General features: G+C 43.2%; 1 protein-coding gene across 1 annotated transcript in view; it reads right to left on the reverse strand.

Annotated features, from left to right (window-relative positions):
- The window catches only part of grm7 (glutamate metabotropic receptor 7), a gene marked incomplete at both ends in the record, with an annotated part of 314,459 nt that overhangs the window by 117,625 nt on the left and 170,762 nt on the right, over positions 1-26,072 (reverse strand). The window contains one exon of the mRNA XM_084445591.1: positions 8,434-8,571. Within this exon, the coding sequence (XP_084301717.1) occupies positions 8,434-8,571 (138 nt within the window). The remainder of the gene's footprint in view (positions 1-8,433; positions 8,572-26,072) is intronic.

The raw sequence follows: 26,072 nt of genomic DNA on the forward strand, positions 1-26,072 counted from the left end.
CGTGCCCAATATTCTGTCCTCAAATGCAGAAGAGGGAAGTTTTAGATATACAATATTTAATAATTAGCTATACAAATAAAGCTTTGATTGATTTTTTGATTAATTGATAATTGATGTTTTGTTAATTGTAAATGAAGCGAGTTCATTTTAGTGTCATTTTATTTGAATGATGCATTTTTTTCCCCCATCTCTGTTCTATCCTGACTTCAGGGAATTTGTTTCTACCCTTAGGGGGTGTTATTTTGTTGAGACGAGAATGTGTTTATTTTATTTTTATTTCATAAAATCGCGAGAGAAATTCTAGAGCAAAATCCAATTGCCTTGATCATGACTGGGGACTGGGCGTGTTAAAGTCATTCTTACACTGCCCCTGATGTCACTGTAGGCTACTGCAGAGCCTAGATCCCTGCTACTGTCCGATTCGGTAAATGGACAAAAGCTAGATTCCCCACTGACAAACTACATAGACTGACGAGCCCGACTGGCTCTAATGACACTTGAACAGACACCCTGTTTAAGTTTTCCTGACTGAATAACACAATTTTCCCCAAAGCAGGAGCTTGCACTTAACCATGTTTCTGAGTATCTTCAACAGACTGCTGATAACCGTTCCTGACCAAAAAGGAGAACAGGGAGACCAGACCAGAGGACTCAAAGAGGGGAACAGGGAGACCAGACCAGAGGACTCTCCTTTTGCTCTTCTGTTTTGTCTCTGTTGTCTCTCATCTGTGGATTCACAGGTCTCTCATCCCATGTCTCTCAAAGACATTGCCGGCCTGCTCCCCGTATGAAGTCCCCACTAAGGAAAGGTGACCATTCCGGACGCCAGAGAGGGCTTCTTCTTATCATCTCCAACCAGGCCGTTGGGTCCTGATCCGCGACCTGGGGCCGTACCAGATTCAACTCACCACGCAGACGGCTGACAGAGTAGCTGAGAGAACTTCGACGCCGTTGCGTCCCAAACCAAGGAGCAGATGAGCAGCCTGAAAACAGGCCAGAAAACATGGAAGAGAAGTAGATGTAGCGGGGTGAACCTACCCGTCAGAGAGATGTAGCGGGGAGAACCTACCCGTCAGAGAAGTTGCGGGGTGAACCTACCCGTCAAAGATGGAACAATCAGGACCAGGGCATTCTGGCCTGTGTGGAATAGCTGTCAAAAGTAGCTGAGCGGACGGTCCATGCAGCCGAACCAGAGATCTCAAGGGCAAAGCGGTCACCGCCACACTGTCCTCTCCTCTGATGAGCAATCGGAGAGTGACCTTGACGGTCACCGCCACACTGTCCTCTCCTCTGATGAGCAATCGGAGACTGACCTTGCCGGTCACCTCCTTCTCGTGGTTGTGGTATGACAACGTGGACAATCTCAACAGCAATGACTGCACCTCTAACCGCACACACTGGAACCTACATTAAACATTCAGAGACGCAAACATGAAAGCTATGATCCAGAGGAAATTACATGCGATTATTCACAACAAGAGTGAATGAACTTTGAAATGATCTTGAAAAAATATCATATTTGTTTACAAGAGTTACAATGGTTGAAACATGAGTTGATAAATAAGTTTGGGTTTTTCCTCTAAATTGACCAAGAGGTTTTTTGCCCTTCTTACACTGATAACCATTCATCTTTTTGCCTTGTTCAAACTTTAAATCAAGGTTTTTGGTGAATGGTTGTCCACTTTTAGACTATAAATAGTATATAATCATGTCATCTTTTTTACCTTGTTTCCTGTCATATTTCTGAAACAAGGGGTTTTGGTGCGTGATTTTGCACGTGGAAAGAAAATTAATCTATTTTTTTTGTTAAATATTTCACAAAAAATAATAATTTTTTTTGCTCCACCTAGTGGAGAGATTATTTCCTTTCCACATGTATAGCATAGCTGAATGTTTACACTTTGTGTTTGGATTTTATATTTTATTTTTGTGTACCTGTTCAGGCACAAATGGGGGATTGTTGAGGAATTTACATCCAAACACCTTAAACCTTTGTTCTCTCTCTCCTTTTGTAATTCATCACCTCCCCCAAATATTCACATAGCTGTGCTAACATACAAAATGGCCTCCAGGAGGCCATACACTTTGAATCTGTCTACAACAGAATAACTATCCTTCGTCATCCTTTGTCCCCAATTGTCACATGTCTGTACTCTTGGCCACGCCTGCCATTTCATATGACGTACAATGGAGTAGCCAATCACATCCTGGAAGCACCATACCTGTGTTTTGAGCACATATAAGGCGGTACTAGGCGAGCTTAAACTCACTTGTCTGGATCAACCACTCTGCTGCGTTGTCCAGAAAGTCCTTGCGCTCGTATGTTTTCACAATAAACCAGACTTAACCTTTTGAGCGAATCTTGGTAAATCATTTTTACTAGAACAGTAATTCCATTACACACCTAGTGGTCGGGTGTGCCTATGTAAATGTCATTACATCCTCCTTTCTCTGAGGTTAATTAAAGTCAATTAATAATTGTAGTACTAAATAATACTAAGGCATTATCAAGATTAGACCATGAAGCTAAACTCAAGTCATTGAACCATATAACAACATTTAAAACATTTCCTTTTCAGCTAAACAAATCAAGTGGTAATTAACTGTAACTATTCCTAAGTACTATTCCTCTTTCAGGTAACACAGGTATTTCTCTTTCAGTTAACACAGGTAAGTGTTAAGTAACGGTGGTAATGAACAGTATTATTATTATTTCTCTTTTTTTTTCCAGATATCCCTAATGATCTTACTGGATACTTAATCCTACAAGTCCATCATCACCTTTGGTCTTCTAGCTCTGCTAGACTGGCGGCAGACTGGTGTCTCAGTCTGTGATTTAGGTGTAGGATTCTCTGTGGGCTGCACCTCCAGGTGTGCATCAGGAGGGTGTGTCACTTCAACATTCGACTGCTTTTGAAATGTCTCTCGAGTCTTTAGCAGACTTCTGCTGTTCCTCCTGAATACCTGTCCATCTTCAGTTCTGACGGTGTGTGACCTTGGACTCACTTCTTTCAGGACCACTGCCTTTCTATTCCATGCACGCGGGTCTTCGATTCTGACCACATCTTGTTCTGAGAGAGGTTTGAGACTCCTGGATGTCTTGTTGTGGATCTTCTTCTGTTCCCACTTGAACTGCATGTGTTTCTGTGTCAGACCTCTGTTTTCCTTTCTTCTAGGCAAATGTGGCAGTGTGTTGCGCAGTTTCCGGTTCATGAGGAGCTCTGCGGGTGCTCCACATCCCAGAGGAGAGGATCGATAGGTCAACAATGCCAGGTAAGGGTCTGAGTTTGTCTCTGCAGCCTTTTTCAGGAGTCTTTTTACAATTTCCACTCCTTCCTCTGCCTTGCCGTTTGCCTTTGGATAGAGAGGGCTGGGTGTAGTGTGTTGGAACCCATACTGCTCTGCAAACATTTGAAACTCCTGGCTGTTGTACTGTAGACCATTGTCACTTTGCACTATCTGAGGGATGATCATATACAATGGTTCAGATCAAAACGTTGACAAAACTAGCCCTTTTGAGAAAGTCTGATAATTGCTCTACCACCGTTTAGGTCATACAATGGATGTGGGTGGGCACCTTGAAAAATCATTCAAAAACATGTTAAACTCTCGATTTCAAAGACAAGAAGCTCACCGTTCTGACCGTTCTAGCCCCTCTATGATTGATTCCTTGCCCTATGAAAAATTTTGTGAGCTGATTTTATTCCAAATGGTAATCTAAGAAAACAGTATCTGCCAAACGGTGTATTGAATGTGCAGTACTTGCTACTCTCAGAGTCCAGTTTCAGTTGCCAGAAACCATGAGATGCATCTACATACATCTACGACATTTCACTAGTGATATCCTCCCGTTTCGGTATCTGGTAATGTTCTCTTTTAATATTCTCATTGAGGTCTTTGGGGTCTAGGCACACTCTTAACTCACCATTGGGTTTCTTCACGCATGTGATGGAGTTCACCCAGTCTGTCGGCTCTTCTATACGCTGAATGACTCTGTTCCATCATTCTGTCCAGCTTTTTTTTAGACTGTCTCTAAGCGGTGCTGGCACTCTCCGCGGCGTAGTTGGATCTTGTATGTGAAAGGCAGCGTTCATTGACCCGTGAATATGTCAGGAAACCTTTGCACCATATCATTTGCAGAGTCATTTCCTGTGTTCTTGTCCTTCACCTTTTCACTGTTAAGCTGGTAGACCCTCTTGACCAGCTCAAGGTCCTCACACGCTCTGTCTCCGAGCAGTGATTCATGGTCATCAGGAACCACTACAAACATCAGGTTTTGCTACTTGCCTTTCACTTCCATTTTAAGCCGGCACACACCCTTGGTTTCAATTGGCTGTCCGTTATATGCTTTAAATGGGACTGTGCGGTTATGTATTTTTGGCTTCTCCTTGAGTGCTTTAATGTCCTTTTCACTGATCAGGTTGGCTTTTGGCCCTGTGTCTAGTTTGAACAACACCACTGCCCCATTGACCAACAGCGGCGCCACCCATTTGTCTGCTCGCACTGCGTTCACTGGCTGTCCCGTCTTCTCTATCTGTTCACAGCACACTGTTTAGTGTCACAGGAAACCATGTTAACATAAAAAGGATCACCCTCTGAATCACTGCCCTCATCTGTTTCATCCACTACATAGACTTTGTGTTCCTTCTTCTCCTTTGAAAGGCACGTTTTAGCATAGTGATTTTTTCATTTACACCTGGAGCATGTTTTTCCAAATGCTGGGCATTGTCTGGCTTTGTGCTGATCTCCTCACCGCTTGCAGCTAAATGTTTCACTGTCTCTGCTCCTTGTGCCTCTGTATTTCCAGCACCCCTTTTCCTTGAACGAAATGGTGTCTACGTCACCGGACAGTTGAGCGGCCTGAGCTATTCCCTTATCGGCAACATCAAACGTTTCAACATGCTGCCTAGCTAACTCACTGGCCTGGCATAGTTTCACTGTCTTCTCCAAATTCAGGTCGGCTTCTCCTAACAGCTTTTCCCTGACCTTTCTGTCACATATCCCAAACACGATTTGATCATGAATCAGTGAATCCTTCAGTGTATCGAAGTTACATGTACTGGCTTTTAGCTTGAGGTCTGTGAGAAAGCTATCAAACGCCTCTCCTTCGGATTGCATTCGTGATCTAAAAACATACCTCCCGTAGGTCTCATTCTTTTTTGACAGACAATGTTCATCAAATTTCTTTAGGACCACATCCAGCTTGTTTTTGTCTTCTGCATTTTCGAATGTGAATGTGTTGTACACCTCTATTGTTTCGGCCCCGGCAACAGTTAGCAACAGAGCAACTTTTCTCTTGTTAGCCGTCTCCGACACTCCGATAGCCGCGAGATACAGCTCGAACTGCTGCTTAAAACTCCTCCAGTTGGCGTCAAGATTCCCGGTAAGTTTGAGAGTCCCTGGTGGTTTTATTGCATCCATTCCTGGTACCATGTAACGTTAGGTTCGTCAATAAAAAAAGCTTTTACTTCCCAAGTCTGGTGTCTTTATTTTAGGTCTGGCTGCATGCCTAGCTGGTTACACTTGTTCTGGCGCTAGACTATATGAAGCTTGAACTAGTCTACCAGTACACCAACCCCGCCGGGTGGTCGGGTGTGCTTATGTAAATATCATTACAGTGATGTCTTGTACCTTATTGTATCTATCTATAACACCTTGCCGCTATGATAATCCAAATGTCCCACCATGGGGAATAATAAAAACTATCATATCCAATTAACCATATTCCTAGTGCAGCAAGGTAACGCCCACTCACTAACATTTGTCATTCAAACACTTGCAATGAATGGACTATAATATCCATTCATGAATATCATTCATTGGTCCGTAGGCCTAATGGTGAATGTGTGTGAATAGGCTATGTCGTCAATAGCATGATCTTCACCAACATTTGAATAGATTTCCTCCCTGTCTTTCTGTGACATACCAACAAACACTGAAACAGGTCCTCAATTTATTTATATTAGGCTATTATAAGCCTATCCAACCATAAAACTGGACCACTCCAATGAATGTTGAATGTTATTTTATTCTTTCAGTTTTACAGAATACAGTGTCCACACATGCATGCTCCATCTGAGAAGAAATATGCATAGACTAGAGTACTGAAATAGCCTAACACACAGTGATCAACAATTGGCCTGGTCCCTGGCGAGAATGATGTCACTACACACATAATACAATAGGTGTATTAATAAAAGTGTAAATGTTGAAGCTGTCCAGCCATCCAACTAACGCCAACAGTCATCAACAAACACATTTCCATCCCTTTGTGTGTCTGGTGCGCATGAATGCATTTCAAACTCACAATATTCCAGACTATGCTACTAGCCAAGAATAATATAGCCTTGATTGCTATAGCTCAAACTCATACATCACCTGTTTGATATGCTCTTGAATTGTGTGTGATATGAAATTTGAACAGATCTTTAATTTCGCATGTAATCGCGGATCGTTTTCCCCCTTTGAAATGTAGCCATGGACATCCGCGCTAGTGTAATCTAGGCCTTAGTCGGTTGTCGTTTTCATCGCAGGACAGGCTCATGACAGCAGTGGTGCTGTATTGTCCTGAGATTGACAACAACCCTCATGTCGCGCAGTAATATTCTGATGTGTACAATGTATGAAACGTGAATAAATAATATGCTCTAAAAATAAAAATAAAAGCTATAAAAATGTCGTTGGTAGAGTAACCTGCCTAACGCGCTACTAACGTTCCAGTTAGGGCTTTGTGCTGTTATGGCCATGACCGCTCCATTCCATTTTTTTGCCGGTCTACCGCAGGTGTTGGGCTGAATCCACTAGTTTGATTGATAGATGGATGGATTTAACGTCGCAAAGTATTGTGCAAGTATTGTGTAAGCCTATGTGTAAGAGATTAATGGTTGTAACCATGAACTCAGCCAGGTAGATTATCAGAATTATCAGCATTTATCATCAGCCTCAATTTATTTGATTATGCTTTTGCGTGAGGAATTTCCTCTACGTGTTGTCATTAATTTAAACCAGCATCTCATCTAGGTTACTTTGTGTTGCTGCATTTTTACCTTAATGCTTTCATGTTTTTAGAGCACAATCAACATTTCCAGGATTCCAAATTAAGTCTATCCATTCATCCAACTTCATGTGCTCAGATATAGCTACAATGTCGACAAACATTTAAGATAGGTTGGCGAATTACTGTCGCCTCAACTTCCACCAATTTTGTTGACAAATTATTGACCGGAAACTGTACGGTGACATGTTGCAACGTTTTGCTGTTTTGCTGCTAATGCGAGTTTGGGTTCATCTCCATTCATGCCTGAGAAGCAGAAATTGAACCAGCATAAAAATAGCTACAGAAATCATTGGTGTCATGTTACTTAACTGCTTTAGCCATTGACAGCTACCGTTAATGTTATGGAAGCTGCTGTCGTGTGCTCTTTAGCTAACTGGCTATCACAGTCTTATTGTGAAACTTCAATGCTTGGTATTAGCAGACAGCACTAAAGCTGACAAAACCATACTTGCACATCATTATAATGTCAACCATTTATTTGGGATTTAACATTGAACTGCACATGGAAACTGAATGCTACCTAATATTTCAACCTGAATGCTACCTAATATTTCAACCTGCTGCCATCAGTGCTCGGGTTGTTTACATGATACTGCGTCTGCTTGCTTCTGTCCATGAATATCCGAGGCAATGATGTTCCATGTAGTGTCTGAAAACCATTTAGTTGTTCCCTATGTAGTTTACTGTATGGGGAACACTACATAGGGTATAGGCAGTGAAGGAACCATTTCAAATACAGCTCTAGTTAGCTCCGTTAGCTAGCTTACTCGTCCTGATGCCTCATTCCATATGAGAACACTCCTGGGTTCAATTTCGTACAGTAGATCAGCCTGTATCCACGTAGCTGGTAACTATATGTAGCCATATGTAGACCAATGACCCCTGACATATGACCCCCATCTGACTACTTGTCCCGATAACTTGCTCCATATGAGTTAACAGACATAGACCTGACGTCAGTTACAGAGATAGATACTGTAGATAGATAGACTATGTTTGTAATAATTAAATTACAACCAGATGGAGAACAAGGAAGTTGAGTACATGGTAAGCCTACTCATCTAATGTGCCAGATAAGGTTACAGCAAGGGGTCCATGAGTAGTAATACTACTCCCTCTATGGGCATGCATAGTTGAGCTTTGATATCCCGCGGACAAGATTATTACCCCCAAGGGCTCACTACTGTATGCACTTACCCTAACCTGTCAAAGAGGCTTCAGTTCATACCGTTTGTTGACAATATATAGTTATTGGGCCGCTGACTATAATGCCACTTAAAGATATGACCAGTATAGGGAAAATGAAAAGGAAATAGAGACAAAAAGAACAGGATTATAGAAAAGAGGAATAATAAATAGAGGAAACACTCTGATACCTGTGCACTTTCTGCTAGTGTCATCCTTCTTGGAGGAGCTCATTAGCTTGCAGTTGAAGTTCTCCTCCCAGTACTCAGCGAACCACACATTCCTCCTGTTGTTCTCCAGAGTCCGGGATGTGAAGTAGCCATCAAATCCTGGAAAGACAAGAAAGAATGCATGCAACATTCAGACACAAGATACAGTAGGCCTTCTGTAGATCTCAATTTTTATCCAGACAGGTCAATTAAGAATAAATCCTTCTAAACCATTTAATGATGTGTATAATTATCATTATTATCATAATGTGTTGTTGTAAAATAGATCACCGTAGAACTTTCCTGGTAAAATAAAGGTAAAACTTGAAAGGGAGCTCAAAGAGCACGGGCCTCCGCCAAAGAGTGCATTGAGTTGAAATAGTTAAAATCACTCATCAGTATAAATATCACCCACTTAGAATAAGCTTTTCGGTGGTGTAACTGGTAGTGTTGTTTATGACAGGTGGTCATGTGTGAACACAAATCAGAGGACCTGGGTATGATGTGAATGTGGGCAAGTTGCAGGTGGAAGCAATACTGACAAGCACCAACACCTGTTAGATCAGCATGTGCAGTTGTTGAATGTGTAAGTGGATAAAATAATCAGACATTGATTAATAGATAAGAAAGCTGCAAGGTCTCTCTCTCCCTCTCTCTGTCCCTAGAATATCAGAGTACATTTAGCATGGATAGGGTATAAAAATAAAAAAAATTCTAGATAGATCATGGGACTGGGTCCTAAAGACATGCCACGATAGGTAGGTAGGTAGGTAGTAGGGGTGTATATCGTGCCACAATATATCGCTATACAGAAACGTCACAATACGTATCGTCAAGGTGAAAACAATATTGTGATATGTTTATTGTATATCAGTGAATGCTGGCTACACAACGCTGGTAACGAACACATCTTTTGTCTCTAGGCCTATTACAACAGTTAAGCTCTAAATTCACAAAGTGTATTGGAGTAGAAATGTGGAGAAATGCACTATTGGTGTGAACAGCAGCACTACTGCAACGCTTCACACCTGCCCTTAGTGTATCCATGGAAGGGGGGTGCTGAGGGTACTACAGCTCCCCCTAGTGGCAAGCATGTGGAGCTCCTCTGCCTGCAAAAAGTTTTGTCTTCTTTATTATTATTTAAATTATTATTTGAAACTATATAGTACATTATTTTGCGTCAGGTAAGAAAAGAATATGTGAAAAGAAAGTTTTCGTTAGTTTTCAGTGGGCTATTTTTAGTGATGTAGATGCTAGGGGTCACATGTCAGTAGGCTACGCAAGTTAACGTGACGCACAACACAAGTGCCAACTGACATGATTGCGCAGAAACGAATATCGCAATTCTTCCTCACTAAAAATGCTAAATCTGCAAAAAAAGACGATAGAAGAAGAAGATGCAGGGAATTTGTCTACCACGTCCACGACTACTACCAACGAGCACCAGCCTCTTAACAGCAGCACTGCCACTGAGGAAACCGGAGCTGGCAGTTCAGCTAACGCTAGCCATGGCCACACACCAGGAGCGATCATCTAGAGCAAAGTGTTTCAAAACAACCAACAACTTCGGAGGAGCTATGATGCGATTTCCACATGGTGATCAATGAAGCAGAGTCATCAAGCAACTCGATTAGGCAAGAAATACACTGCCACTGCTAGCCTGGCTAACGTTAACATTAACAACTCGGCAGTCGTTTTCTCGGCCAACGGATTAGCAGCTCAAGAATTGGACCGGGGGCCTTCATCACAAACTAATCCACCTGACTGAGGATCTGAGTTGTGAAAGTCTGAACCAAGTGAAGTAAAACTGGACAAGCAACCGAGACATGTTTATGGTGGGACGAATCGTATGTTTGTTAGCAACAGAAAATACTTGACCAAGAAGTGCCAGAACGAATGGAACTGCACCGTAGTAATGGTGAGTGAAATGGTTGTGATGACTGAATGGTGTTGTTGTGTATAGCTTAAGCACAGCCTCACTCAGGTCACTCCCGCCGTGGAGATAATTCTGTGTGGTTTGTTTAGGTAATGACAATCGACAACTCTTCATTATGATACTGGGTAGATTGTATTCTACTGTTTGTAAGGAATAGTGATTGCTAGTCCGTTTGATTGTGGTCGCGTGGTTGGCATCAGTTTATTGGGTATGTGTGATACATTGGCGTAGCCTACAGTCATGAGAAGTATACTCCCGCATCTGCAGGCATACAGTGTTGGCGGCAGCGTCGGTAAAAAAACATATTACAACCCGCAACCACGAGGGGCAGTAAAGCACTGCTACAGTGAGGCTACAGTACTAGGCTTGTCTGACAAACAGTTGCGGATGTAGGCTACGTTTCTCAGTTTGACCGGACTGAATTGCGAACTGCTCTTTTGGATTAGCTACAGCAGAGACAGTAGTCGACATAAAATTGGTTATTTAAAGGGCTATCATTTTACCAACTGATCGGACTTCATTCATTAGGCGATTTGGATTCAAACCCGGAAACTCAGAAATCTCACATTTTCAACCCCTATTTTCAACAATGCAGTCAGAGTAACGACGCTACGATATACAATCAATAAATAGCGCTAAACCAGCGAAGACTGATTCAATTCAACCCGTATTTACCAACCCTTGATAGACTTATTCGATTCAAAGCACACACTACCACGACTGCCCAACGGTTCAATTGATATTGTTGCAGACTTGTAATTCAAGGGGCGCGGGTTCGATTCTGTGTCCCTTCTGTTGGAAGGACATGGGAAGGATTCAACGTCTTCAAGAAGTAAAGACTTTGTTTTATTTGTAGTGGGCTATTATTATTACAAGGTAACAAGAACAATGGTACAGTCGCCCCTCAAGGTCTGTATACACTTATAAAATAGTTGGTGATGTCATAGGAAAATAGCCTACCTATCTTCTTTATAGCCTACAGTAGCCTAGCGGAGGGAGGTTGAGCATAATCAGTTTGTTGGCAATTCGTTTTGACAGTTGATGTTGCACAGTAAATGCAGTAGCCTACATTCCGTTCATGGCTAGTTGCAGGTTATGCTTGCTTGCCGTTTCCAAATTTCTACATAGGCAGCCAGCAATGCGCAATTTACAGTCAAGCGGTTGCATGTCTTCTAAGCCAGTCAGTCAGTTATCGAAACTGCCTGAGAAACAGAAGTTGAACCAACAGCATCAGCAACAGGAATAATCGTTGTGACGTTAACTTCTTTGTAGCCACGTTAATATTGCTTTTGTGAGCTAACTAGCTATCACAGTCTTATTGTGCTCAGAGCGCAGCGGCGCACCTGTGGCTCGTCAGTAGGCTAATCAAGCCTCCCCTCTATTTGCGAATACCAGCAATAACGCACAGGATAAGGAAACAACAGTAACCACACAAAGTCTAGTCTATTGCAACGCACAGTGTCAACATTATAGATAAAGCATGACGCGCATAACGACATGCAATAAGCGAGAATAGAATAGAATAGGAAGACTGCAAGCAGAATCTTTGGACTGAACTGGGATTTAGAATAGCAGGCTACCTATTATTCTTCAATGATAGGCCTAATGTCTAATTTACATAGTATATAACAACAATCAAATGTAGGCTATTAAGTTTGAATGCGCAGTTGAAGTCTGGAACTTGCTAACGACTAGCAACCCCCTCCCCCACAGCTGTTAGCATACTGGCTATGAAACATATCCATCCAGGTAATTTGAATATGAACAGGTAACGGGGGAGTGAATTTATTTTTTCGAGGTAGTCTTCTTCTGTGGTGGTGGTGGAGTTTTGAAGCTTCAAAGAGACCGCCACCACCACAGAAGAAGACTACCTCGGAAAAATAAATTCACTCGGACAGAACGCGTCTAAATAAGTTATTTAATGGTAGTGCTGAGGTTTCAAAACCCAGCATTTGTTTAAATAGACCCTTTTGCTTAGGTAAGTGAAGTTTCATGTTTATCTGACACTTGTAAATATGAGCGCCTCTCCTAAATAGGCCGACATTTATTTTGATGGCGAAGTGAACGGAGGGTGAAAGGACTGTAGTCTGGCATGAGCGAGCATGCGACTACAGGACTGAAAAGGGCTAGCGACAGTTTAACTTAGACAGTTTAACTTCACGTATGCTAGCATATTTGAGACATATATTGAGTACTTTTTAGCATATTGTGGGTTGTCTATTGAGATAGCAGATATTGGAAATTACGAGGGACTGGAAATTACGAGGGACAATCTAAACTTATGGAACATGTTATCAGAACACACAAACACCCACTACAGCCTCCGTAGTAAATCAATGAAAATAGGGTATTTTTAGCATTAGGTCTTCCAGTACCTTACCACTCGATAGGGGCGCTGTCTGATATAAGATCACATTTTGACGCAAGATTATTTCTGCTCTGCGGGGTCTATATTTGGGCTGTATTTCAAACCGAAGGGCTCCTCCCAAAGCCCTACACCCTACGGAGTGTCTTCCCTTCGTAGTGAGCACTGTTAGGGCATAGTAGAGTGTCAAAATAACGCTTGTTTGGAATGCCCTTTAAATTCATTTTCAGGGCTGTTCAGGGATGTCGCATGTGTCAACAGCCTGTCACAAGCTATATGGCTAACCATAACCATTGTTAATGAATACTGTAAATCTTATCTTAACAGAAGCTAAGCTTTCGGAGTGGGAAAGTGATGCGTCCTGATCCCAAACTATTATAAGCCCAAAAAGATTAGTGTATTGTTACACCCCTAGTAGGTAGGTCGGTCGGAAGTGTTTTATTCCTAATGAATTTATTTTTAGGTAATTTTTTGATTTTACACCCAGTGCCCTTTTTTTCTTTGTTTTCAAGGGGATAATGCCCACAGGAATGTAAGTCTTATTTTAATATGTTTGTCAGAAAACATGTTCCGCGCTCCTTTTCGATAAAAGCTCCACAATCTCTGCTGACAGAGCTGCGGTTTGATCGGAACGCGGCATCACCGTCTCCACAATGCCCGTGAAAAGGCGGGGGAGAACAGTGAAACTGACTGGAATAACCTTCTGACAGGAGGCACTTCTCCTGACTCCTGACAGACTATGAAGCGGTCCAAGAGAGGCCACGCTGGAGAACATGGCATTAGATTGTGGAATTTGCTATCACTTTTTTGGCCCTGACCGCCACCGGACAACAGAGAAATTCCAGTGTCTCCACCGAAGGCAGGCCGCCCTTGAAAAGGACATGAGGAATCCCCATAGGATTTTCCATGCCACGCCTCTGTGCAAGGGTGAATGGCATTCCAGCCAGGAAAGAGGAAGTGAGTATGCTGTGTCCACATTACAGACAACCTGCTGACAATTTGCCCATTCAGACAAAACAGCGTTGTCTTGTAACACAGGGAATCTTGGCACTTCATCTGCATATGAGCTAGTCGGCTCATGCGCATTGTGAGAGAGAGTGAGAACATTGCCAACAGTTCTTGGGAACCTTGTGTTATGGAAGTTATTCACCTCACCCTGTTAACAGCTAATCTTTATCCCCTCTTGTGTGATCTAGTATTAATGAAACATAACTTCTATGGTAAAACAGCCTAGTACATAACTTTAATTGTGTGAGCACAGAAGGCATTTGAGGTCATTTATTAGGTGCAGATAAACAAGACTAACGTTTCGAAAATGACATCTTAATCAGAGTCATCTTGACTCTAATGAAGATTTAATTTTCGAAACATTATCTTGACTCTGATAAAGATGTCATTTTCAAAACATTAGTCTTGTTTATCTGCACCTAATAAACGGCCTCAAATGCCTCGTGTGCTCCAGTGATTCCTCCTTCAAACTCTACAGTCCCTTCCTGAGAGGCACCTGGCTGCCCTTTACAAGCTAACTCGCGACGAGGATACCCTTTTCTTTGATTGTGTAACTCCTCTGACAAGCTTGCATATTCTATTACTGTAACCAAGTTTGAAGGCCCATTCTTCTTAGAAGAATAGAGCTTCTGTCTGTTTAGCAAACCGAAAAGGCCAAGGTCAGTCAGCCAGCGCTTCTCTCTGCATCTTCTGTTACAAACTGCTGATAAATTCAATCAATCAATCAATCAAAGCTTTATTTGTATAGCGCATTTCATACCCAGAGGCAACACAATGCGCTTTAGAGAAAACAAGGGAGGTGGGCATACGACCCACCTTTACATATTCCAGAGGGAACCAAAAAAACAGTCATCACCCGGGGGCCAGATAAGTGAGCTGTAAAAATTCTTCCCTGACCCCTCTTAACAGGGTGATCGAGCAAGCTCCTGGAGTATATTTGTCTATGGGCTAAGAACATTTATAAAGCAATAAATTACATTAAATTACATTTCAGAGTAAGAGAGGCTAAAAAAGCATCATAGGAGGGACATAGCAAATACTAGTGTGTGTTTGCTATGGCCCAGGCCTAAAGCTGGAAGTGGGCTGGTGTATGTCTGTGTGTACGTGTGTGTGTTAACTAAGTGCTACGACATCCACAGCAGACACAGGGGTATCTATCGGACTCCGGGAGGTCTGCTGGTGACAGTGGGGCATCCACTGGAATTGAGTTACTGACGCACACCTGTCAGAGGGAGTAAAATTTCTTCACAATGTGTTTAACATTATTGTTGGTCTCGTATAAATATATGCTAAAACTGTTATCATTTTTGGAACACTCCTGATCCCTGCGTGGTGACAACTGTTCCCTGTGAGCTCTTATTAAAACAATACTTATACTGGCTTTCTGGTTGGTATCCATTTTATTGATTGATGAATTGAAATAACGCGTGCAACTGGTAATTGATGATTAATCACTTACTGCTAAAAGAATTTGACGACGAAGGATGGGATCTCTGTACTGACATGTCGATATTTCAGTTTTCGACAGGTACAACTCTGCAAAGCTGGAAGTATTGACCTCCATTCCTTCACATCACCAACAGAGACGAGCATTAAAATACAGCCCTCCGGTTTGAGTGAGAAGGGGCCTGAACATAACTGAGGCTGAACCTGACAAAAGGGTATTTTCCCGAACGCATATTTCAAAATCCTACAAAAAAGAGGTGAGAGATACAGCTAGAATAGTCTAATCATTTTTTATAAGATTTTAAAATTTTCTGACATCGTAGACCGCATGGTAGAGGAACATACTGACCAAAAGCGTTTTTTTAAATTCAGGAAAAACGTACTGAATTGCTACAGGAACTATTGAAGGCATCAAATTCAATACCAGATTAAAAAAAAAAAAATTGTGATAGACTTACACATTTTCTGTATTTTCTCTCCAAAAGCATTATAACATGGGTAATAAAAACACTGCCCCACGTTCTGTTGAGGACCTATCTCAATTGGATCTCTGGAACCAACTGGGTTTCCCAGAAAATGGTACTTTTAGTATGAAGCAGTTAGAAAAACTGGAAGCTATGCTTCTGCAACTAGACAAAACTGGAAAGAGTGGGAAAATCAAAGCTGTGACCATTGATTGGCTAAGTCTCAGTAGATGGAAGGATATGGCTAAGCTGATATGGCTGCAAAAAACAGCTTAAAAGCATGAAAACCTTTCTAGACAAGGCATCTGAGGGGCAGTTGTCTGATCCGCAAGAAAAAAAAGGTCTGACAGCTGTGCCTCACAGTGTTGCTGGGAGGCGGGAGCCTCAGAGTGATGGGTTACCTGCTCCTCGCAGTGATGCTGAAAGGCAGGAGTCTGCTCGCAAGAAAAAAAAAGAGTAAGATCCCTGCTTTTGATGTCAACACTATACAAGACGTTACACCAAACACCACAACAAATAACATGGTAAATTCTGTTTTACAGACTATAGCTGCTAGCCTGCCGGCTCCTTCGTTTGATCCAAATTTGGACTGTGTTGCCTCGGCTCGGCCTCTGCCTTATAATGATAGACTGATCTGCTTTGAGATCAGACAAAGCTAGTTTTTCGTCTTTAGTGAGATTATGGTGGGTTTGGTGTCTTTCTTTCTCATGCAATAAAACTTAATTCTTTCTTTTCCTTTGTTAATGATTCGACCACTTGAAATTTACCATGCATTTTGACAAAGCTGCCATCAATTTCTTAGATCTGTTGATAAAGCAGGGAGATGACCATGTGTTGTATACTGACTTGTATAAGAAACCCACTGACCGTAACAGCCTGCTCAGCGCACATAGCCACCACCCCCTACCTCTTAAGGATAGTTTGCCATACAGCCAGTTCTGCAGAATAAAGAGAATATGCAGCAAACCTGTCGATCTGCATCGCAACATGACTGACATGCAAAACACATTCAGAGAAAGAGGTTACAGCGAGTCTCAGATCGGGAAAGCTATGTATAAGATTAACTCAAAATCCAGGTCGGAGTTACTTAAGAGACAATCTGGTAACAAGAAACAGCCTTGTTCGATCTTTTCTACTCGTTACTCTAAATGTGCTGTACAGTTTAGAGAGATTTTACATAGCCATTGGCACATCCTTAGTTCAGACAGACGCCTCAGAGACACGTTTGCTACACCGCCTCTAGTGTTTTTTTCCCGGGGCCAGAACCTCCGTGATCATCTTGTCAAATCTGACCTACCCCCCTGTCCGGTTATGCCGCAACATTTACTGGCACCTATCCCTAACGGGAACTATAGATGCGACCACTTCAAACACCCCCACACTGGGAAAAACATCCCTATCCAAGGGATGATCACATGCGCAACTGAAAGTGTGATATATTTATTAACTTGTCCGTGCGGCAAGGCCTAGGTAGGCAAAACGAAACGCGCACTTTAAGTCCGCATAGCGGAGCATCGCAGCTCTATCCGATGCAGAAACGTGACTTACCCAGTCGCTGCACATTTTGTGGAAGCTAATCATTCTGGTTCCTCTCTACACTATAGGTATTGAACAGGTGCCCAAGCCTAGGAGAGGCGGCGACATTGAAACTTTACTACTAAAACGAGAGGCAGCATGGGTTCACAAACTTCAGACTCTTGCACCAAAGGGGCTTAATGTTGAGTTTGATCTCTTCTCCTTTTTATAATAGCCCATTGTTTTATTACATGAGTTTTAGCTATAATGATTCGTTGGATGTCCCAGGCTGTCATTTACTGACCTTTTCTTCTTTTCTTCTATTCTTCTGATGGATGCACCTATGTGTCCACTACTTTTGTATATATGTTTTTCCATCTAGCTGGATCATGATGCAGTGTTTCCGCTGGTAAGGTTTTGCCGTGGCGCACTGCCACGGCAAGATCCTTGCCGTCACACCAAACATTTGATACAAAAAACAATAATACAAATTAGGCTATATATATAAAAGTCTTAAATTAAAAATCTTAAACTTTTTAAATATTTCTGCCTAAATGCGCTTTCAAAACCACTGTCGCGCCCACATTAGGACTATTTATTTTCAATAAGACCAAGAGCCTATAGGCCGCACGCTCTGTGCCGCTCCATGCTGCTCCTTTCTGAGGTGATCGGAAGACTCGGCGCGTGAAGGGATTTTGTCTTCAGTAAACAGCATGAGGTTACAACGAAAGATAGGTAGGCTATTGACGCTCAAATATTACCATAGTGTTAACCAGTGTTTGAATTGGGCCAAACACTGGTGCTGGCACCAAGGCCTACTCCTCAAAATGCCTAGTCTACTGTCTAAAATATATTTATGTTAGTAATCTAAGTGTCGTTATAGCTACAGTTAGACGTGCCGACAGCTCCTGCCCATCTCAAGCACGTTGGTAAAGCCTTTGATTTTATAATTCCCTGATGACAACTAGCGGATCCTATAACCTAATATATCAATACAATTTTCCAGATGGGCATACGACAATTTTTGAAGAGGAAGAGAGAGGAGAATGATGAGACCAGTCAGGTAGGCTAGGTTATGGAAGAGGAAGAGAGAGGATAATGATGAGACCAGTCAGGTAGGCTAGGTTATTGCCGGCTAGCTTCACATCAGGGGGATTCAGGAACAAGGCAAGCTACCTGTAGGCTAACAGTTTTGCCTGCTTCCCAGGGACCAGTAAACACTGTTTTGGCAAGAGGAATGCCTCATGCAGGTGTCTGATCGGACAAGTAAAAAAATGAATATGATAAATTGGCCTTGTGTTGCTAACGTTACGTAACGTTATCTGAAAATACAGTTTGAGCCGAAGCGGAGACTGCTCCATTTGAGCTACGCGCTGCTGTCTGTCTGTCCGTCAGTCAGCCCTTCAAGCGAGCGTTGTCAAGGAGACATACACCACAAGCGCGAGTAGGTTCTGCAACTTTCGTGCGAGTCAGGCGCAGCGCTGCCTGATGGATTGTGCGACCGTCTTTTTGGCTGGCTGAACAAACACTAGCTTGCGTTAATGTTCCTCCAGCCACCTAAAATGTGCCAATCAAAATAACAGAAAAAGCAACAAATTATTTAGGCATGTTTAAAGACTAGCTTACCTTTTTATTTATTTATCTACAACTGCTGTTATAATGGTAACCTACAATACATTTGATTAAAATATGTCTATAAACCATATGATTTATTAAGTGCTTGTGTGGGTTTACTGTTTTATCCCGTCCAGTTACATGTAATTAATTACATTTTAAGCTCTAGGACTTTACCAGCCTTACGAGATAAGTTAGGCCATCTTTATAGACCTACTCTTCAGTTAATTGTTTTGTTTAGGCAGAGGCAGGGATTGTGGTAGGAGAGGACAGGACTGTGGCACAGGCACAGAGTGGAGGCACTGGTGAGAGAGAAGAGGAGAGAGAGGTTGTTGAGAGGAGCGCAAGAGAGGAGAGAGGAGAAGGAAGGGGATAGGAGAGAGGAACAAGGGAGGAAGAAGGGTGGTCTCCGATCCCCCACTTTTTCCATTTCGAAATCAGACTTTTTTTCACACACCACCACACCAAGAGATCAGTTCCACAGGAAACACTGTGATGTATTGAATTATTGTCTGATAATGGATTGTAGTACTAGTATTAGTTTTGTACTGACTTATATTATGCTAGTACACTGCATTAACTGTGTCCCTGTATTGGTATGTAGCCGATATCCGGCAGACCATGGTTTAGTTTATCTTATTACAGGGCACGCCCCAGACAGGTGCAGCTCATCCAGTGATTGCACACCTGTGTGTATATAAGACCACACGTAGTTCGTGTTTTCTATATCCTGATGAAGGCTCACGCCGAAACGTTGATACTTTTGTTTTAGTCTCATAATAAATTGCTTGCATCGGACCTGCCAGAGTGTGCGGCGTCTCCTCTCTTCCAGTCCATATACTTATCGCCTGCCTGCACCTGTTCAGGAATTTACATCCAAACACCTTAAACCTTTGTCCTCTCACTTCTCTTGTAATTCATCACCTCCCCCAAATATTCACATAGCTGTGCTAACATACAAAATGGCTTCCAGAGAAGGCCATCTGTCTACAATAGAATAACCATCCTTTGTCCCCAATTGCCGCCCTTTTTCTCATGTCACATGTCTGTACTCTTGGCCACGCCTGCCATTTCATATGATGTACAATGCAGTAGCCAATCACATCCTGGAAGGACCTTACCTGTGGTTTGACTGCATATAAGCCACAGCAGAAGACCAAACGGGCACTTCGCTGACTAAACCACCCTTGTTGCGTTTTCAGGAAGTCCTTGCGCTCGTATGCTTTTCACAATAAACCAGACTTAACCTTTTGAACGAATCTTGGTAAATCCTTTTGACTAGATCAGTTATTTCACTATCACAGTTGGCGACGGGGATGGGATCGACTGCCGTGAGGTTCGCCTGGAGTGGAACCGAAGGACGCAGACGTGCGGAGCGGTAGCCGCTCTGGAACTTCTCTCTTTGCGTCTATGCGCATTGGTTCGGAGAGGTCCGCCGTTGGTTCCACTCGGCTAAACTCACGGTACGTTGAAAAACGAATCCTTTTATGCTTGGTATTTGCCTTGGTTTTGGTTCAGATTGTGATTGGTCTAGATTATTGAAAACAGAAACCCCGGCGTGGGTATATTTTAAGTAACTATCTAAGGAGTTGTGACTCAACAGTAGATATATTATGTTGGTTGTTCTTTGACTTCGTCCTTGTTTCGTTACTAGGGTATATGCCTTTCAGAAGAAGTGTGAGTTTGGTCTCGTGATTTGTTCCCCTGCAGTTGATGTACAATTTAGGTTGTTTATCGGTTGCAGCTTAGAACGGTTTTGAGTTAATACACCAAAGCTGGCACAGAACGGGCTTCCCTTTGGCCGGTCGCAGGAGTTGTACCGTTGTATGTTTCCTACCGAGGGTAGGGCGCTCATTGTTGATGTTTCGTTTCAGAACGATTACCAACTAGCTTAAGCCTCATTGTTGATGTTTCGTTTCAGAACGATTACCAACTAGCTTAAGCCCCGTTGTTGATGTTTCGCGTTAGCACGATTGCCAACTAGCTCCGAAGTGATTGTTGATGTTTCGTTTTAGAACGCTTACCAACAGATGTAGCTACGGGAGTGATTGGTGTTTCCAATCTGCGTTTCTTGGAGAAACGTTTTCCCCTTTATCCCGGGTGGTTGGGTAGCTTCCAACCAAGAGGCTGGTGGTTCAGCCGGGCAGGCAGGCATATGTTTTTTTTGCTTGTTGTAACGTGGGCCTTTGTTCGTCTTTTGTGTTCTGTGTCCCTGCACGGGGTTGTTCGTTTTGTTGTTTACTGTTTGAGCCTAGGCTCTTGCCTTGTATTGTTTGTTAAGCGCGCCATTGATCCAGGTAAAGTATTGTAAGTATTTTGTACACTCTTTAGACTGTTAAATTCGTAACTGCTAGATTTCCAGTAGGCTAGCTGGTTGTCTGGGAGACGCAGGAAAACACCACTCCGCTCTCCCGGTGATCCGCCATCGAGCCAGAGAACAAAGGACCAGTTGACTGGGTGAGTATTTAGCGGTTTAATGTGTCTTTGTTTCTTTCGAAATTGTATTCCTTTGTTTATTTCCCGCCTGTGTTTTTACTATACTTTTCTTTTCACCGTTAGTTCTGAATTATAGGCTGTAGGGTATTGTGTTAATCATGAATACCAATACTAGTTCGCTGTCTGGGCCAGCTAAGATTGTTGCGCAAAGGTTTTGGGATGATGCTTGTGTACAGTTTTTGATCTGGGCGAAGCATTCTGATTTCCCCCTGTCCGGTACACTCAAGATTAGTGAGTTAGCGACTGTTAGGGCTCAGTTACAGGCGTTTGAGATGACTAGGTTAGGAAGGGAGCCTGGAAATGCGATAGATTGGAATGCATTCAGGAAGTGGGAAATAGTCGCACACAAGTGTTTTTTCAAATCAGAAAGACGCGTAGCTGAGGAAGTTAATCAGAGAGGGGAATATTCAGAGTCCCTCCCCCCTCCTAGTCATTCCGTTTTGAACTCTATCACGCCGACTCGGCACTCAGAGCTCACACATCCTTCCCAAACTATGACTGGTTCACCCGCAGCTGCTGCCCCGCCTCCCAACTCTGTTTTTCCGTCTGCTCCCAACCAACAACGACCACAGGGTCGTCACACGAACAAGAATCGTAGGTATAGAAACAGAATAGACTACAGAATGAAACCGAGGGAGGGAAACGAAAACGGAGACAGAACTGACGTGTGTTTTCACTGTGGTAAAACTGGTCACTGGATCAGGAACTGTCGCAGTTACCGCAGGCAAATTGAAAGGGAGAATCCTGCAACCTGGGATTCGGCGCCACCTGCTGGGGTTCCCTTGAACAACCCACAAGGTAGATTTTAACTAGCCAATATAGACTTATTTTTTTAAGGTAAATAAACAGGACAAGACATATGTAGCTGAAGACGAAGTTTTGTGCATGATAGTGGGGGGAATAGATAATGTTTGCCAGTGTCTTAATCTGAATACAGCATCTCCTAACCCAATTATATATTTTTAAATGGTTATGTTAAATATCTCATGTTTATAGTTTGAGGCACATTCATCGGGCCTGAGTGTTTTTTCTGAGTGTTTTTACAGACAACTGTCGTTCCGGGAGTGATGGGTGAATGCCTAACCAGGAGGCGGGCACAGGACCGGAGGTGGAGATGGAGGTTACCGGCCTGTTTCCCTACAGATGGGCGATCTGTGGTTCGTGGGATGCAGGGCCAACGCCATGTCACCGACTCACTGTGCGACAGATAAGTATGACATAGGGAAGAGACCATTTTTGTCCGAAGCGGGCCCAATACTCTGTCCTCAAATGCAGAAGAGGGAAGTTTTAGCTATACAAATGAAGCTTTGATGGATTTTTTGATTAATTGATAATTGATGTTTTCTTAATTGTAAATGAAGCCAGTTCATTTTAGTGTCATTTCATTTGAGTGATGCATTTTTTTTCCCCCATCTCTGTTTTATCCTGACTTCAGGAAATTTGTTTCTACCCTTAGGGGGGTTAGGGAGGGGGAGTGGGCACCCCTGGACCTAGCCCCCAACAGACGGGAGCGGGACAGCAAGGTCCCAAAAGGGCACGTTAAATGGTAGTATAGTGCTGGGGAGACGACTGAAGGCCCCCGTGTCTGATGAAGTATGAATTAACATACTGCTCTGGTACCGTCTAGTCAGCACTGTGTCGCCGTTAAGGGGTTGGCACTGTGTGGTACGTGGACGACAGTCCACACCTAAGCAGAGGGGCGTAAGAGACGACCTCTGTGAATAGGCAAGGCTGGTGAAAACGGTCAAAGTTCTAATATCCATAGCACAAGTGGAATTAGGATCAGACCGTCGGTTCTGAGCTGGGTGACTAACAATCACTACGGTGTCCGGGATCGATATCGACTGGGTCACCGGCCGGTCGGGTCGCATAGGGCAGTAAGACCACAAGATGGCCGCCGCGCTCGGCTCAATGTACAGTCAGGCCACTACAAGCCAAAAGCGAATGCGTTAGTAGGCGAGTAGTGCTTCTGTGATCGGTGGGCTTTGAAAAGAAGACACCGGGAAGCAGAAGGCTGAGCTCTCATTCCAGGGGAACCTGGCTTGAGGCCTCGGACGGAACGGGGTCTAGCCCGGGATTGCGCCCTGGATGGGAGGTCCGAAAGACTCAAGCGGTTATTTTGTTGAGACGAGAATGTGTTTATTTTAGAAATTCTAGAGCCAAATCCAATTGCCTTGATCATGACTGGGGACTGGGCGTGTTAAAGTCATTCTTACACTGCCCCTGATGTCACTGTAGGCTACTGCAGAGCCTAGATCCAAGATTACAAAAGCTAGATTCCCCACTGACAAACTACATAGTTTAGAGCCGACTGGCTCTAATGACACTTGAACAGACACCCTGTTTAAGTTTTCCTGACTGAATAACACAATTTTTCCCCAAAGCAGGAGCTTGCACTTAACCATGTTTCTGAGTATCTCCCAACAGACTGCTGATAACCGTTCCTGACCAAAGAGGGGAACAGGGAGACCAGACCAGAGGACTCAAAGGGGAACAGGGAAACCAGACCAGAGGACTCTCCTTTTTTCTCTTCTGTTTTGTCTCTGTTTGTCTCTCTCATCTGTGGATCCACAGACGGAGCACTTCATCAGCCTGTACTGGGGGAGCGGGAGCGCTGAGGTGGCCCTCCAGCAGCACGACCCGGGCCGGCCCTACGTGGAGCAGTACCGTGTGGACCGGGTTCAGTTCAAGAGCCTGTACGTGCTGCTGGCGCCCTGGCTGCGCACCTTCACCCTGCTGAACCAGGACAGGGACTCCCTCCTCACCTTCCGAGAGCTCGCTGGCTGACCGCTCTATGCAGACCTGCCCAATGGGAAGACAGACTACCAGGAGCAGATGAGCAGCCTGAGAACAGGCCAGAAAACATGGAAGAGAAGTAGATGTTGCGGGAGGAACCTACCCGTCAAAGATGGAACAATCAGCACCAGGACATTCTGGCCTGTGTGGAATAGCTGTCAAAAGTAGCTGAGAGGACGGTCCATGCAGCCGAACCAGAGATCTCAAGAGCAATCGGAGAGTGACCTTTACAGTCACCGCCACACTGTCCTCTCCTCTGATGAGCAATCGGAGAGTGACCTTGACAGTCACCGCCACACTCTCCTCTCCTCTGATGAGAAATCGGAGACTGACCTTGCCGGTCACCTCCTTCTCGTGGTTGTGGTATGACAACGTGGACAATCTCAACAGCAATGACTGCACCTCTAACCGCACACACTGGAACCTACATTAAACATTCAGAGACGCAAACATGGAAGCTATGATCCAGAGGAAATTACATGCGATTATTCACAACAAGAGTGAATGAACTTTGAAATTATCTTGAAAAAATATCATATTTGTTTACAAGAGTTACAATGGTTGAAACATGAGTTGATAAATAAGTTTGGGTTTTTCCTCTAAATTGACCAAGAGGTTTTTTGCCCTTCTTACACTGGTAACCATTTCATCTTTTTGCCTTGTTCAAACTTTAAAATCAAGGTTTTTTGGTGAATGGTTGTCCACTTTTAGACTATAAATAGTATATAATCATGTCATCTTTTTTACCTTGTTTTCCTGTCATATTTCTGAAACAAGGGGTTTTGGTGCGTGATTTTGCACGTGGAAAGAAAATAATCTATTTTATTTTTATTTTTTTTGCTCCACCTAGTGGAGAGATTATTTCCTTTCCACATGCAAAATCACGCACCAAAACCCCTTGTTTCAGAAATATGACAGGAAAACAAGGTAAAAAAGATGACACATAGCTGAATGTTTACACTTTGTGTTTGGATTTTATATTTTATTTTTGTGTACCTGTTCAGGCACAAATGGGGGATTGTTCAGGAATTTACATCCAAACACCTTAAACCTGTCCTCTCACTTCTCTTGTAATTCATCACCTCCCCCAAATATTCACATAGCTGTGCTAACATACAAAATGGCTTCCAGAGAAGGCCATCTGTCTACAATAGAATAACCATCCTTTGTCCCCAATTGCCGCCCTTTTTCTCATGTCACATGTCTGTACTCTTGGCCACGCCTGCCATTTCATATGATGTACAATGCAGTAGCCAATCACATCCTGGAAGGACCTTACCTGTGGTTTGACTGCATATAAGCCACAGCAGAAGACCAAACGGGCACTTCGCTGACTAAACCACCCTTGTTGCGTTTTCAGGAAGTCCTTGCGCTCGTATGCTTTTCACAATAAACCAGACTTAACCTTTTGAACGAATCTTGGTAAATCCTTTTGACTAGATCAGTTATTTTACTATCACACACCTCGGACAGTAGGTGTGCGTTTTCCTGCCAAAGTTTGACATTATGCAAGGTTTTGCCCAGGGGGTAGAGATAGCCAACAGCAAACCCAAGGCTCCAGTTGGGACAATACATTTCAGCCTCCCGTTGGTGTGACAACTCGCAACCCACAAGGCCACACACGAGCCAGGACGAGCCAATGGACACACGAGCCAGGGTCATTGTGGAGGACAGGGGACATGGTTGGTGACTACAGGTGGGGACGAGCAACGCATCACCGAATGGTAGCTATGCAGAAAACACACACATTGACAAAGAATGCTATGTTATGACACACTATGATTCTAACGATCGTGAAATTCCTTTCATCACATTGACAGTTGAGGGACGATATATTAACTTTATGGTTGATACTGATGCATATCACTCTATTATTAAGATAAGTGAATTTCAAACAAGTTGCGTGGCCGTAGTGTTGCGACCATTAGTGCATGTGGGAAACATACTTGCGAAAGATTTACTGCACCCAATTAATCTGCTT

Source organism: Borostomias antarcticus (genome assembly GCF_949987555.1).
Source record: "Borostomias antarcticus genome assembly, chromosome: 11".
Lineage (NCBI taxonomy): Eukaryota > Metazoa > Chordata > Actinopteri > Stomiiformes > Stomiidae > Borostomias > Borostomias antarcticus.